At 41.7% G+C, this 16,461-nt stretch overlaps 1 protein-coding gene across 2 annotated transcripts in view; it reads left to right on the forward strand.

Moving 5' to 3' along the window:
- The first annotated feature begins 7,538 nt into the window (after window positions 1-7,538).
- Window positions 7,539-16,461, forward strand: part of LOC134807520 (uncharacterized) — a 30,750-nt gene continuing 21,827 nt past the window's right edge. Inside the window, exons 1-3 of one of the 2 annotated variants that reach the window (XM_063786129.1) lie at window positions 9,616-9,877; window positions 10,878-10,999; window positions 12,233-12,394. In XM_063786129.1, coding sequence (XP_063642199.1) covers window positions 10,901-10,999; window positions 12,233-12,394 — 261 coding nt within the window. In that variant the 5' untranslated portion in view covers window positions 9,616-9,877; window positions 10,878-10,900. Of the gene's footprint in view, window positions 11,000-12,232; window positions 12,395-16,461 lie in introns of both variants that reach the window. The other variant, XM_063786128.1, reaches the window with a different exon arrangement.

Here is a 16,461-nt window from a genome sequence, read left to right on the forward strand (position 1 = left end):
AAGTGAAAAAAGCCAGACACAGAATGATATCGTATGATTCCACTTATATGTAAACTTCAGAATAACCGCATCCATATGGACAGAAAAGAGATTAGTGCTTGCAGGGTCTTGGGGGACTGCAGAAATGGACAGTGACTGCTACTGAGTACAGGGTTTCTTTTGGGAGTTATGAAAATGATCTGGAATTAGTGGTGATGGTTTTACAACTCTGTGCATATAACAAAAACCATCGAATTGTATACTTCAAGGGGGAGAGCTTTATGACACATGAATTATGTCTCAATAAAGTCATTACTCAAAAATGAAAGAAACGTGTTCAAAGTCACAGAGGCAGTGACAGTTCTTGGATTTGGAGCTGGCAATCAGGCTGTGGTTTGTGCTCATTTTTACTGTGCTATGCACCGTCTGTTCCTTCTGATAACTGGAGAGAGGCATGATTTTTACCCAACGAAGAAAAATAATCCCCTGCTCTGCAGATTACAACTTCTGTGATGCATGGATGTTTTAAAAATTAATTGTAATCAGTGCAGCGGGTTGGAGATTCATGGAAGATAGTGTTTGTGCTGTCTTCATTGAACATTATCATTAATAAGCTGATTTTACATTTTTTTTACATGAACACGGGTGTGATAAATTCCTAGTTAGAAATTATATAAGGCTGGATTAAAGTGTCCACATATCAAAACTCTTATGTGTATGTTATCATATGCCTACATATAATGCATGCTTAGTGGCTGATGGTCTTGGAGACACATCCCATGTATTTGGCATAGAATGTTCAAATACATTTGGCAAAGAAGAGTGGCCCGTACGTTGCACCTGCGTGAATAAGGGCCATTGAGTCAGAGGAACCTGAAACCGTTTCCTGGGTCTTTCACTGACAAGTCTTTGATGTTAGACAAATTAACTCTCCAGAGCCCCAGTTTCCTTATGGGTAAAACTGGTATATTAGTAGTATCTAGTTTATTCAACTGCTCAGAATGTAACGGCTTAAAATGATCATTTATTGTCTCCCTTGGTTCTGCGGGCTGTCTGGGCTCAGCCACCCAGATTCTTCTTTAGTCTGAGTCTTATGTGATTGCAGATATTTCTTTTCTTTTTCTTTTTTCTTTTTTTTTTTTTTTTTGAGACAGAGTCTCACTTTGTCACCCAAGCTGGAGTGCAGTGGCGTGATCGTGGCTCACTGCAAGCTCAATTGCAGATATTTCTTAACTGATGGTGGCTAAGTCTGCCTTCATCTGAAGGCTGGGCTGGGTTGGTGTCCACTGTGGCTCACAGACATGGCAGTTGATGCTGACCCGTGCTCCTACAATGTTTTATTCCCTAGTTCTAGTTTATAAACATTTGGGTTTGGGGCAAATTAACTTCTTGTAGCCTCAGTTTCCTCATTGGTAAATGAATAGTAAAAGTTAATAAACAGAATAGTAAGAGCAGCCACCTTGCAGGGTTGTTGTAAATGTTAAACACAATGATCCATGGGTTGTACATGCCCGAACATCCTAAGCCCTTAATAAAGTTAGCTGTTGTTACTTTTATTATGATGACAACGAGATAATGCATTCAAAATACCTCTTGCTGTGCCTTACATGGAGAAGGTGTTTAACAGATTGTGGTTATGAGATAGAGCCTTTTGCATGTGTCATATAAGATTGTCACATGTGGCTTGGCAAAGATGGATCATAGGTCCCAATGTCCTTGCTCCTTTGTTTTCGTAAGGGAAAGTTAACAGAGAAGGTTTACTTAGCTGAGAAGCGACTATGGGCTGGAATTTTACTGAAGATGAAGTAATTCTGTTATTGTACCAAAATTCATCTGTTCAAGATGAAAGGCATGGCAGATTTAGCCTTATGTGCACAATCCCTGACCTTGAGGTATCTTTCCTAAAAGCTGCAGGTGCTTTTTCTTCTGGAAACATTTAAGTGTGTCCCCTTTATATCAATAACAGGTGCGTTAATGGAGGTGGTCAGGGCAGGCAGGGGAGAGGCTGGGTGACATGTGGTCTGGCCTTCTCAAATGGCTGTCACTCTATAAAAACACAGTGTAATTTGTTAAATGTCAAGTAGATTAATATGTCAGACCTGGAAACATTTGCCTTGTAGCATTGTAGCATTTAGATAATTGAATACTGTAATAGCTCAGCACCTTGCTTCAAGTTAAAATATCGGGATTTATATGATTCTTAGCCACAAAACCATTTTTCAACAGCTTAAATAATCTTCCTAATCACTAGAAGATGTTGTCTTGGCCCTTTCTCTGGCCAAGAATGTTTGAAGCAGACCAGCTCCTGGTAACAGATGTATTTAGCCAGAATAATATGCACATTATCAGGCAAACATGAATAGCTATTTAATGGAGCTTGAAATGACTTCAATCTGTAAAGCTCAGTGTGGGTCAGAAGCTTTACCTGGCTGGCCCTATCAGTGCTGAATCCTGCAGCCTGATTTTGGAGAAGTCTCAGGGGCTGGGACCTGAGACTAGGGAAGATCTCTCCACCCCATGTAGCATGTTCTTTAATTTTTCCTTTGCAATGCGGATTGCTGATATAATTAAACAAATTTGTGCAATCAATTTTTTTCAGAAATTGCTATCTAAATATAATATTAGTTTGAAAAGTGAATTAAGTGAAAGAAGCAGTCAGTTAGGGATGGTAGTGAACTGAAAGTCGTGTGGCCCAACTGAAAAGAATGGCTGGCGCTCACTTGCTCTTAGTTTAGTGTTGCTATAAAGGAATGCCTGAGGCTGGGTAGTTTATAAAGGATAAAAAGGTTTATTTGGCCCACAATTCTGATGACTGGAAGGTTAAAGCTTGGGCATTTGCATCTGGAAAGGGCCTCAGGCTGCTTCTATTCATGGGGGAAGTTGAAGGGGAGCTGGTGTGTGCAGAGACCACATGACAAGAGAGAGAAACTGAGGAAGGCAGACTCTCCTGGAAAGTAAGAGAGTGAGAACTCACTCACCACCACCCAGGGAGGACATTCATCTATTCATGAGAGATATGCCCTGTATTCGTCCATTTTCACACTGTTGATGAAGACATTCCCAAGACTGGGTAATTTATAAAGAAAAAGAGGTTTAATGGACTCACAGTTCCACGTGGCTGGGGAGGCCTCACAATCATGGCGGAAGGCAAAAGTCACATCTTACATGGTGGCAGACGAGAGAGAATGCGAGCCAAGTGAATGGGGTTCCCCTTTGTAAAACCATCAGATCTCGTGAGACTTATTCACTACCACAAGAACAGTATGGGCGAAACCACGCCCATGATTCAGTTATCTCCCACCAGGCCCCTCCCACAACATGTGGGAATTATGGGAGCTAGTATTCAAGATCAGATTTGGGTGGGGACACAGCCAAACCACATCATGCTCCCAGGACCTAAACACCAACAGGCTCCATCTCCAACCCTAGGGATCAAATTTCAACATGAGGTTGGCGGGCGGGGGTGGGGGCGGGCGGGGGGAAAAACATCCAAACCACAGCACTTGCAGTCAGCTGTTTTCATGCAGTAATATAGGCCCAGTGTGAATTAATCTGTGTTTCAAAGGGAAGAAGGAAACACTATTTTTACATGCAATATTCTGATATTTAAATGTTGATGATGGATTCCATTTTTTAAAGAAGTACTCACTGTTCTAGGGAAACATAGATTTGACTCTGTGCTGCCACCTTACAGAAGACAAATATCTGACCTAATATTTGTCTCTAAGGTTGATACTGGGTTAAAATGGAAGAGACCCTTCCCTTGTAGCCCACTGTGTCTCCAGACACTAGCCCAATATACATGTATTAAACAAATGAATTTGACTAATTAAACACCACCATGCAAATAGTTGGCATCCTTGGGTAAACAATGATATTTATTCTAGGGAAGAAATGTGAGAGATGTTATTTATTTCTAGTCATGAATTGCTTACATTTATTTCTAAGCTATTTCGGGTTTGTTTATGATTTCTTATTATGAAACAAAATGAGACACGTACGTATAGTTTGCAGGTGCAGAATCATTACAGGAAGGATAACTCAGCTTTCAAAAACCACACAAGAGGAGAATGCACCATTACAGAGTTCACTGTCAATCTTTGCAACTTCAAGGTTAGAAAAAAAAGGATTGACTTATTTTCTTTTCCATTAACTAAGACATTCACTAAGTAGCTTTTTAGAAAACCTTTAACTTTTGCCCCCAGGATGAGTGCAGCATGAATTGAAATCTGCACAAAAATAATGTTGGACAAACCACAAGAATGTCATTAATATCATTAGTCTCCAACCCTCTGTAAATGTCAGTGCTTTATCTCCATTAGACTTCATTTATCCTTTGGAAAATGAGATCAAAGGAAGTGTGAGGAAACACACAAAAGTCCAGAAACAGGGGTGTGAGAATTAATGCATTAATTATGAGTTCCTGAGAGGCTGTGCTGAAAGAAACACTGGGATTTGCTGTTCTCTCTCTCTCCTTGGCTACCCGTCTTCTCTCTCTACTCCCTGCACACACATGTCTGCACACCTGTCAATGCAATGGTATTGCTGTTGCCTAGTGAGTTCCTATAAATGCATTTGTTTGTATCCTTGTGAATCTTGTTCCTGCAGAGACAGTGTGTGGCAGCCTGTTCATTCCAGCCCTTTCTATAACATCTGCTGACACAATAGCCTTTTTCTACATATAACTGGATATTGTGGCATCTCCCCACTCTGTCATTCCTATCACCACACTGCTGTGGTTGAGCTCAGGCTTCTATTCCTGAACTTTGTCTCTGTGGATTTGATCCTATGTGGCTTGAAACTTAAGTGGGTGGTGGCCAACCACAGAGATTAAGCCAGGGAACTGGCTTCTCTCTCCCTCCAACCTTCAGGAAAACCCAGGTCCTGATGTTGCAGTCTCACCAATGCACCTTAACCTAGCAGTTTCTCATTGTCTGAACTAGTATCCTGGGTTCTGTGTCCTAAATCCAAGAAAATTAAGGAACTTGGACACAAACTTGGGGTTGGAGCAAAAATTTAATAAGTGAAAGAAGAAAACTCTCTGCAGTGGAGAGGGGAGTGCAAGTGGACTGCCAGTTTACAGCTGAATTCAAAAGCTTTTTTTTTTTTTTTTGACATGGAGTCTTGCTGTGTCTCCCAGGCTAGAGTGCAGTGGCGTCATCTCGGCTCACTGCCACCTTCATCTCCCCGGTCCAAGCCAATCTCCTCCCTCAGCCTCCCGAGTAGTTGGGATTACAGGTACGTGCCACCACACCCGGCTAATTTTTGTATTTTTAGTAGAGACTGGGTTTCACGATGTTGGCCAGGCTGGTCTTGAACTCCTGACCTCAGGTGATCTGTCCGCCTTGGCCTCCCGAAGTGCTGGGATTACAGGCATGAGCCACTGCACCCGGCCTCAAAAGCTTTTTACAAGAAACTGCTCTCCTCCCTGTAATTATTTGGGTAACTTTTCTTATCAGTAAAGGTGTCTGTGCAACTCCCCTTCTCTTATGCGGCCGTGGGTATGTCTCTACGCAAGCACAAAGTACAGCTTCTCTTGTTTGTATAACTGTGGGTTTGTTTTAGGTAAGCTCCCTCCCCCCTGTGCAAGTTCTCATCGTGTATATGCCTGAAAAGGGGAGGAAATTTTTCCTGGGAGCTCACTAATTACAAAGAACAAAGAGATTCTGGGCTGGACCTTGCTTGTTTATCTGTCCAGGTACAGCCTGAGTGTTTTCCCAGGTTGTTTTATTTCTGCCTGTTGCTGTGACTATTCAGGCCGACTGCTTCTGCAGTCTGACTTTTTCCCAAATTATTTTTCTTTTCCTTCTCCCTCACTGATATCTGACTGTGCAATGCTGGCTCTGTAGCCTTGGGCTGGCTTCCCTGAGCTCCCGTGTCCTTACCAACAGGGATCATCACATCCACCTTGTAACGTGGTTGGGGATGTAAAGAAGACCTGGCAGGGTGCTTACATGTGCAATTGTTCAATAAACATTTGCCACTCGCCCATGTGTAAGGTAGGGGGAAAGGTGAGATACAGTTTTTTTCTAATTTGCTCGTTTGAGAAACACCTTCATGATTTTTTGTCCTATATTTGCCACCTCATCACACTGACTTGCTTTTTGTTTGTTTCCTTAAAAAACATATTTTAGGCCCAGTGCGGTGGCTCATGCCTGTAATCCCAGCACTTTGGGAGGCCGAGGCGGGTGGATCATGAGGTCAGGAGATCGAGACCATCCTGGCCAACGTGGTGACACCCTGTCTCTACTAAAAATACACAAATCAGCCAGGCGTGATGGCGTGTGCCTGTAGTCCTGCTACTTAGGAGGCTGAGGCAGGAGAATCACTTGAACCCGGGAGGCGGAGGTTACAGTGAGCCGAGATCGGCCACCGCACTCCAACCTGGGCGACACAGGGAGACCCCATCTCAAAAAAAAAAAAAGAAGAAGATAAAAAGTAAAACGTATTTTAAAAGGAAGCTTGCTATCATTACTGAACATGGAAAACCACCCCGTTTCCAAATTTACAAAATGTAGATGTGATTAAAAATAAAACAACGTGGTTAAATTTAAAATAGAAAAAATAATGCATACGTGTTTAGAGAAGTGCATACCTGAAAACAAGTTCTTCAAGGAAAATGGAACTATTGACAATCCCTGTGAGACACCAGGAGAGGCTCCTGGTGGGTCGGGGAGTTCCTGAACGCCCTGAGTGCGGGGTCTCCAGGTCTGAGACAGAACGGCCCTGCTCAGGTCAGAGGACAGCTGTGATGAGTGAGCGAGGTGGCCATCCTGCCTGGCCCTGGACCTTGTGTAATATTTTGCTGCGTTTGGAGGATAAGGACAAGTGGTAGTCTGATGTGGATTAGGGCATGGGTTTCCTGTGGCTCCCAGAAAAAGGGACACACAGAATTGCAGTCCCTGCCCAGCTGCACCCAACACCCAGGTCATCTGTCACCAGGCCCAGGGGACAGAGCAGGTCTGTGCAGGTCTCACCACCCCTTCCTGTTGACTCTACCTCCAAGAATCCTCTGGGAAGTGTGTTCTTTACCGTCCTCCAATCCTGGTCTCTGCCGGTGCCCTGGGGAGGAGGCTGTGAGAAGATCAAGGTAACTGGACAACTCTTTGCACACCCCCAGGGGCAGAGTGCCTGCCAGCAGGACTTCCCAAAGCAGTCGCCAGGCTCCACGAGGCGCTGATACTTTGGGGGCTTCCGCCTAGCGCAGGGCGGGGCCAGTGGACAGGACCCTCCCCGCCCCCAGGCTCCTCCCAGAAAGAGCGCGAAGCGGAGGGGAGGGGCTGCACGTTCCTGGTGTTTGCCTATTAGCGGGAACCATCAGCGGACAAGACACCCCCGTTTCCGGGACTCCTAGGGGCAGAGCCCTGTGAGAGGAGGAGGCACCACCTCTTCACCTATTCGCTGGACTTTGCCTAGTTCGGGCCGGGCAGGTCCGGGCGTCTCGGCCCCACAGGCTTCTAGGGAGGAGGAGGGGCACACTTCTTTGTGACGTTTACCAGAAATGGGCGTGGCCAACGGAGAGACCTCTCCCACAGTAAGAAGGGGAGGGGCCCCACGCCAGTGTGGCCTTTTTCTTAAAACTGGCCGGGGGTCCTCACTAGGCTCCCCGGGGGCAGGGCGCGGTAGGGGAAGGTACCCTCTCTGTGGGGCATTTGCTCTGCTGGGAGAGGCTAGTTGTCCTCCTGAGACCTCCAATTCACGGGCTGCAGGCGGCAGCTCCTGTAGGAGGGGCTTTGTGGGGAAACCTTCTCTTTGCAACTTTTGCTCAGGGCTGGGCAGGGCTGGCTGTCAGGCTCTGCCCAGGCGGGTCCCCATCACTTTGCTGGCTTTCTCTTGGTGCCCCTGGGGCCAGGGGCCAGGGTTGGACCCCACAATCTCCTGGTCTACAGGAAGTGCTGTTTAGGAAAGGGTGGAGCCTGCCCCCTTTACTGGGGGGCTTAGTGCTGAGCTTGGTGGCTGGACAAGGTCCCACCCCTCAGCCCCCTTGGGATCAGTATCTGGTGGGGTGGCGGGGGGCGGGGCACCACCTCCTTCTATTCTTTGCCTAATTCTGGGAAAGGCTGGTTGACTGGGCCCAGCCCCCCACGCCCCTTGGTGGAGGACTCAGGTGGGGAGGGACATCGGCCCAGCTGCTCGTGTGAGGAAGCGGCTCTCCTTAACTGTTAGAGGAGTGGTTACAGTTAAAAGAGATCAATCTGCAGCGCCTCCCTCCTCCCAGTCGGCTGTCTACCTAGAACAACATTTTCTTGGAGCTTTTTGTCTTTGCGCTCCTTGGTGGTCCTAGGTTGGAGGGCCAGGGTGTTTAGGATGCAAAAGTAAACAGCATCCTTCCTCTTCCCTGGAATTCTGAGGTCCCTAGCCGCTACACCTTCTAATCTCCACATTTCAGAGCCTTCTGTGGGTTGCTTTCTGTTTTATGACCAGGAAATTTTGTTCTTTGTTTTTTTTTTTTTTGAGACGGAGTCTCGCCCTGTCCCCCAGGCTGGAGTGCAGGGGCGCGATCACTGCAAGCTCCGCCTCCCGGGTTCCCGCCATTCTCCTGCCTCAGCCTCCCCGGTAGCTGGGACTACAGGCGCCCGCCGCCACGCCCGGCTATTTTTTTGTATATTTTAGTAGAGACGGGGTTTCACCGTGTTAGCCAGGATGGTCTCTATCTCCTGACCTCGTGATCCGCCCACCTCGGCCCCCCAAAGTGCTGGGATTACAGGCGTGAGCTACCGCGCCCGGCCGGAATTTTTTTCTTATTAGTGGGAGAGGAGGAGGAGAGTGAGCTTTTATTTTCTTCACCTTAACTGGAAGCCTGGTTGAGATGAGAAGCTTCTTACCTTAACAATACCCAGTTGACAGGAGAAAAGAAGGCAGCTCAACCTGGCTAAGCAACGCGCTCAAAGTCCCTGTGGTGATGATGGGCTGGGATTCCATGCCACCTCTATCCAGTGTGAAAACCCAGTCCTTTAAAATGCATTGTGCTTTTTTACTGCTTAATGTTTACGGGAGTGTGTTTTGCCTACATCTAGAATCAAATTAAAATCAAATTAGAAGGGATGCTTACAATTTTGGGAGGATTAATGTTTTGAAGATAACATATCTGTTTTACCTCTAAGTTTTATGGGGAAAGGCAACATTCATCTCATAAGTTTGCAGGGTTTTTATTCAGAAAAACACCTTTGTATATCTTGATTGAAAAAGATATAAAGTTTTGGGCACAGTCTAGGTTGAGTAAGTCACTGTGATGAGCTGAACTTTACTCCCCTCCCCCAATTTATGTATTGAAGCCCTAATTCCCCAGTACTTTAGAGTGTGAATATATTTGGAGACAAGGTCTTTAAAGAGATAATTAAGGTAAAATGAGGTTGTTAGGGTGGACCCTCATCCAATACGACTGGTATCCTTGTTAAGAGGAGATGAGGACACAGACATGTACAGAGGAAAGACCATGTGAAAACGCAGGGAGAAGACATCATCTGCAAGCCAGGATGAGGGGTCTCAGAAGAAATCAACCCTGCCAACACCTGAGCTCACACTTCCAGCCTCCAGAACTGTGAGACAATAAATTTCTGTTGTTTTACTCAGTCTGTGGTCATTTTTAAATGGCAGCCCTAGCAAACTAATACAGACATCTTTTTAAATAAGTAGGGAGAACACCCAGGGAATGGGACGGTACTGTCAAGAGGACATGGAGAAGAAAACTCTTGAACCAAGGAGGACTTAGAAACACGGAGGAGGACCTGGATGTGCCCCCATTTATGATGGCACTAGAGCCAGTGGCTTCTCTCTTGCTTGCTCTAGCTGTCTTTTCTTAAGCTCTGGGAAAGTGGTATTTAGCTCTCAATTTCCAGGGCTCTCATTCTATATTTTGCCCCAGGGTTGTCGCTAAATCCAGTTTGGTCAGCATTAGGTAAGTAGCTCTTTGGGTGACTGAGTGGGGTGGAGTGATGTCCAATAAACATCAAGGCATAATGGGCAGAGCCACAGGAACCAGGACATGGCATGGAGCGAGCCGTGGCTGGTCCAGAGCAGGTGCAGGTGGTGTGGTGGGGAGGTGTGTATGTGCAGTGCTCAGCTTGCCACTACGAAAGCTCTTCACTTGAGCTACCATGTGCAGACATTGAAGAAAGGAGAGCTGAAAGACATAGGGAGCATCCGGCTTATACCTATGAACTTATAATTCCATACAATTTTTATTTTACTTTTAAACCAACACCCCTCCCCTTTCTAAGAACCACTCTTGGTTATCAATGTGCTGGTTGTTAATATGAACCTTCTTCCAATAACTGCATGTAATTAAAAATAATGATCCATTTCTTCATGGATACTCTGTGTTAAAATGTTAACAAATTTCCCATCAAAATTTCTCCCCCTCCTACTTTTGCCTGAAAGAGAGAAATTTCACATATTTTGGAACCTACGAAGGCTTTTCTTTTTTGGTATCTGGAGTTTAGTCTTCCGTTGGCAAAATCATCTTAGTTATTCTAGGACTATCGCATCTTCAATTTTAGCCATGGAACTCAGCTTAGACGGTGCTTCCCAGATTGTGGTGGTCCTATCACTAGTGTCTGTAAAGTCATTTTATATGGGAAAATAAAAACTAAAATTTTGGTGATGACTCACTTATTTTAAATGTTTTAAAATTATTTTCAATACATCAAAATTATTATTTCATGAATTGTAGTTTAGCTAAGTTTAAGAATCAATGAATTGAATAAAAAATTAAATAAAAACAGTACAGGTGTAAAGAGCAAATACAATTTTAAAATAAGAGACTGACTTCTCCCTGTTGAAAATAAGAAAAATAAAGAAAGAGATACCTCCTTCCTTTTCTTAGAGCACTTTAGAGATTTCCTAATTGTAATTGTTTTTCTCTGTCTCTTTGAAATGTATGTAAATCTCTTTAAAAGCTAAAGAAGTCTTTTCCAGCTTTATGACCAGGAATGTCTTTTCTGATGAACCTGGGACTCATCCTTTTGGAATATCGTTTACAAGGAAGATGGCTGCCCTCTCTCCCAGCTTCTGTGAAAAGGTAGGAGTCTAACTTGCATAGTCTCCTTACTCTAAGTTGCAAAACTATCTCCTGTCATAAAGATAGAAAAAGTGTATTTTTTTCTGAATGAAGCCAATTAGGTAACACAGATGGTAACCTCAATTACTTGGTGAATTTAGAATGAACTATGTGTGACAAATGGTACTGTTAGGTCCTTTACTTCAGAACTAGTTATTATTTATCTTGAGAACATGTGTAATGAGTTGTATTGCTTTGACTATATTAAAGGGTGAGATTTCTTTCTATCTTTGCAATCTCTTAGCAGATTGCCTGTGATGTGTATCACATTCTGGTTTAACACTTATTCAACAATAAAATGATAAAACTACATTTTCTTTCTCTACTATCTTTATGGGGAGATTTTCTGCGTTGGCCAGATATTTTGTTTTGAAGTGTATTTTCCCAACACTGGTGATACACACCTATCAAAAACTGCATATGTAGGTGAGATGTAGATTATCAATGGCTGGGAAACACTGAGCTAGAGAAAGACATAATACTCCAGCGAGCTAGAGAAAGACATAACACTCCAAATACCTAAGCATTTGGGTGTCTGTTGGTTTTACTGGGTTGCCTCTGGCCTATTGGTCTATTTGTCAAAAAGTGACTGTCAGCATTTCCTCAAATGTTCTTATACAATTATTTTTTTTTCCACAATAAGAGCTAAGGAAAGGGGAAAATATTGGCATTGGTCCATTGTCTCTCTCTCTCTCTTTTTTTTTTTTTTTTTTTTGAGATGGAGTCTTGCTCTGTAGCCAAGGCTGGAGTGCAGTGGTGTGATCTTGGCTCACTGCAACCTCTGCCTCCCAGGTTCAAGCGATTCTCCTGCCTCAGCCTCCCAAGTAGCTGGGATTGCAGTTGTGCACCATCATGCCTGGCTAATTTTTGTATTTTTAGTGAGACAGGGTTTCACCATGTTGGGCAGGCTGGCCTCAAACTCCTGACCTCAGGTGATGCACCCACCTCGGCCTCCCGAAGTGCTGGGATTACAGGCGTGAGCTACCGTGCCTGGCCGATTCATTGTTTCTTTTCATAGATTCTGAAATCCAAGGGCGGTTGGAGGTAAATGGGTGTACATCCTTTCATCAGCCTTTTCTGGAAAATAGACAGTATTATAAAAGCACTACATTATTTGTTGAATAGCTTGAATGTATTGATGCATATAGACGCAGCTAACTAGCTTCATCCCCTATACCCTTTGGTTCCCTGCAGCCTCCTCAGTTTAAATTAGACCCCCGCCTAGCTCGACTCCTGGGCATCCATACCCAGACTCGTCCAGTGATCATCCAAGCACTGTGGCAATATATTAAGACACATAAGCTCCAGGACCCTCACGAGCGGGAGTTTGTCATCTGTGACAAGTACCTGCAGCAGGTAAGTAATGGACCCATTCTTTTGCTAGAATCCATTAGAACACTAGTTATGCTCAAAGTGTTGTATCTTTGGCTTCCCAGAGATCTCAGAGAAGTGCGAACCACTTTTATGTGAGAAAGGTTGATGTGTACCTACCAAAGGGGCCGGGGAACATTGAAAAATATCTTACAAAAGGCTTTCCACTGCTGCCAGGCTGCATGATGCATTCACATCACAACCCCATGCCTCTAGGGGAGTTCTAGCAATGAACCTGTTGTTGGCCTTATAGTGGTTGCTCTCCTCACGGTTAAGTCCTAGGTGAGGTAACTTCGGGTTTAACTGTGAGGAGAGCAACCACTAGGTGGTTGATTAGGTACTTCTCAGCAGATCTTTTTCATAGTTTTGCCAAGAAACAAGGCCTTCTTCATTAGCGCAATCGTATTATTCAAGAAATAGCATGGATGAGTAGTCATCAAAAGATTTCCATCTAGCAGGTGATGGAGATGAGAAGGAAATGCTCGCCATCATTAGTTATGAAAGAAACAATGTCTGCAGTCCAATACATGGACTAAATCTAGACCCAAGTTTTCTTCCTGTAAAAATGGATATCATATCTAAAGGTCAAGATCAATTGTGAGGAAATGTGTGAAGGCACTTAGACAAACTGCATTAAGGTAGGCTATTGATCCATAAACTCAGCTTTTGCTGTTTTTTTTCTGAGGAGACATTTACATTTAGATTCTCTTGACAACTGGTAGAAAACCTGTTCTCTTTATAAAGTCTACCCTACTTTTAACCCCACAGATACTTCAGTAACTTTTAACATTTCAACCTTTAAGAATGAGGCAAAACCCCAAATAAGTCAACATTAGAGCTTATTAGCTGTTTCAGTAGTTTAGTGATGAAAGAGTATTAAATACTGTTTAATAAATGGCTTGGTTATATGTAGGTTTCATTTGCATTCTCCATGTTAGTACTTTCCTAACAGGCAAAACTGAGAGTTATGTGTTCTACACTTTGAAAATAGACAACATTGTCCATGACTAGGAACTAGATGTTTAAAGCACAGGAATTGCTGATAATTTAGAAGTTTATATCTTTTCTAAAATGAACTTACACTCATATTTTATAATCAACTTTTCCTGACATGGCCAAAATAATTTGGCTGTATTTTCACCAGCTCAGAGATAACAAAGGAGGGATTAAAATACTTGTAGATTTATTAATACTAAGTCATTATCATATACAAAAAGGCAACTCCCAGAAGAAATAAAAATCATTTATAAGCCCATGAAAAATCATTTATCATTGACCAAAAAAAATCAATGAAACTAAATAAAAGAATAATGAAAAAAGCTTTTTACTTTAAGTCATGGCAGGTTAGGTAATTTTGGGATGATTCTCAGATAACTCTCCCATTAAGGACAACAAAAAAATAACAAATGCAAATAGCAGCCAATGGTTTATTAATAAAGGATTCCCAGGCTAGTATCCAGGGTTGTACAGAGAGATCCAGGAAAGGAATCCTGGACTTTGAGGCCCCTCTTCCCTACAGGCCAATTCCAGAGGAATTAGCTGGAATGCTGAGGTCTGAGAGGTACGTTGAACATCTGGTGTGACTAGGGAGAAAAGGAATGGTATTTAGGGAGTGGCTGGATGGGGGCCTGATGGACCGACACTATATTTTGGGTCTCCCCAGGATAGCACCTTAGGGGTAAATGTGAGCCACAAATAGGCAGTCCTTCACAAAGACCTCATCCGAGTTTGAAATCACCCCAACTGCGGAAATAAGATAGAGTTCATATTAGTTCGCAAGTGCCCATGTGTGACTTACAGCATCACATACAATTTCTCTCTGGAAGAAAAAAAATTCATCCTAGAATTTCAAGCAATTTAGCAGAAACATAGTCCCCCATAAATAAAAATTAAATAGGCTCATGAACAAACCAAAACACTGTAGATGAAAACCAGCAAAAACCAACACATGATAGAAACATATAGGTTAAATCCACAAAGCCTCTGCATATTGTAATTGCTACCCACAGACTTCAAGACAACTATACATTTATGTTAAGTGAAATAAAAGATGAGACTGAAAATTATAGCAGAGGAATGGAAACTATTAAAAAAGCACCTAATGCTATAAAAATAAGTTTTAGAAGTAAAAACAAAGAAACAAACAAAAGGCAAAATGTAAAACTTAGTGGATTAATTTAAGGACAAATTAATCATTGAAGAGACAATTAGTGGACAAGAAGATGCATCAGGGAAAAAAGTCCAGAGTAAACACCAAGAGTCAACAGGATTAAAAATAAAGAAGATAAAATAAGAACTGCAGAGAATACAGTTGGAAGGTCTAACATTTAAGAATTTATATTTTTAAAAGCAGAGAAGCAATAAAATGAGTCAGAAGCAATATTTGAAGAGAGAATGGCTGAGGACCTTCCAAAATTGATTAAAGACATCAAGAAAACTGAGGAATTCCTATGAACTCAAGAAAAAATACTTTTATAAAGGATCCACAGCTGTATCAATTACAGTAAAAGTACTAAAATTCAGAAACAATTAAAAATTTCAAAAGAAATTTGTTTCAAAGAAAAAGACAGATTACCTTCCTAGGAACAACAAATAGACTTGACATCTGACTTTTCAACATAAACAATGGAAGACAGTAAACAGTGAGAGGATATCTTTACATGGCTGAAAAAAATGCCAATCAAGAACTCTGTAACCAGTGAAAAATATCCTTAAAAATTTTGAAATAAACATATTTTAGACAAATAACAGATAAAAATGTATCACAGACCCACAGTAATGAAAAGTGTACTGAAGACAGAAGGAAAAATGATCCCAGATTTTGGGTTAGAGGTGCAAGAAGCAACAAAGAGTAGAAAGGGTAAAAATGAGGGTCTATACTCATCGATAGATGAGTATGGACCATGTAAAACAAAAATGAAAATGACTTGTGGGATTTAAATACATGTAGAATTAAAATACAAGACATCAACAGCATTTATGTCAGGAGGTGAGTACATGGATATAAACTGTTCTAAGACCCTTTTATGGTCCTAGAAGATACGAAAATTATCAAATTATATTCAACTTCCATAAATCGAACATGCTTTTTAATGTCTAGGGTAACAATTAAAAATATAGCAATAGAATGTAGAAGGGAATATTAGAAGCAATAGAATTAAGATGGGAAACAGAATAATAAAAATTTTGCACTATAAAACAAGGATAAAAAAGAAACGAAACAAAACAGACTAGACAGATAGAAAGCACATAATAAAATAGCAGCATAAGTTTATATTGGCAAACATATAACCTGTGAGCTGACTGAACTGTTCAATTTAAAGATAGTGATTTTCACTATGAGTTAAAGGGAAAAAAACCTATATGCTGTTTATAAAAATTCATAAAAATGGGAGTGGCCTTTGGGAGATTTTACAGTGCTACTAATATTCGCCACCATTATGTTACATGGGTAAACTTTGTGAATATCACTTTGTGATAAGTTAATGGACAATACATTTTTGTTCATACACTTTTTTTTGCATGTTTATGCTATAGCAAAGTATTTTAAGAAAAAATTCTATATAATGTTAAATTCTAAAATTGTCAATGAGTTAAAAAATGGAAAAATGTGCTAAAAATGTGCAAATAATTGTGTACTCTTACACTGAACCACTTGCCCAGTGTTTCTGGAGTATATTTGATCGTACATATTTTCAAAATAAATGTTGACATTTATATATCCTTTGATCTAACAATTATTCCCGGGACTATAATAAGGGATGTGAGTAATGATATTAGGTTGGAAATTATCAAGAACATTGTATATTTTAGAGAATAATTAGAATAAAATATAATAGGAGATTAGTTAAGCGAACTATGACCTTAGCACATAATGGAATATTAGTCATCATTAAAACTATATTGAAAAGTAATTTTAAAAACATAAGAATTTATTCAAAATAAACCATTAAATGAAAAAATTATAATAATAACAGCAAAAGGAAAGACTAGTATGGTGTTTATGGTGTGTCAGGCAGTGTTGTTAGCATTTAATATTAACCTTTTAGTCT

The sequence above is a fragment of the Pan troglodytes genome, chromosome 10 (assembly GCF_028858775.2).
Source record: "Pan troglodytes isolate AG18354 chromosome 10, NHGRI_mPanTro3-v2.0_pri, whole genome shotgun sequence".
Taxonomy (NCBI): Eukaryota; Metazoa; Chordata; class Mammalia; order Primates; family Hominidae; genus Pan; species Pan troglodytes.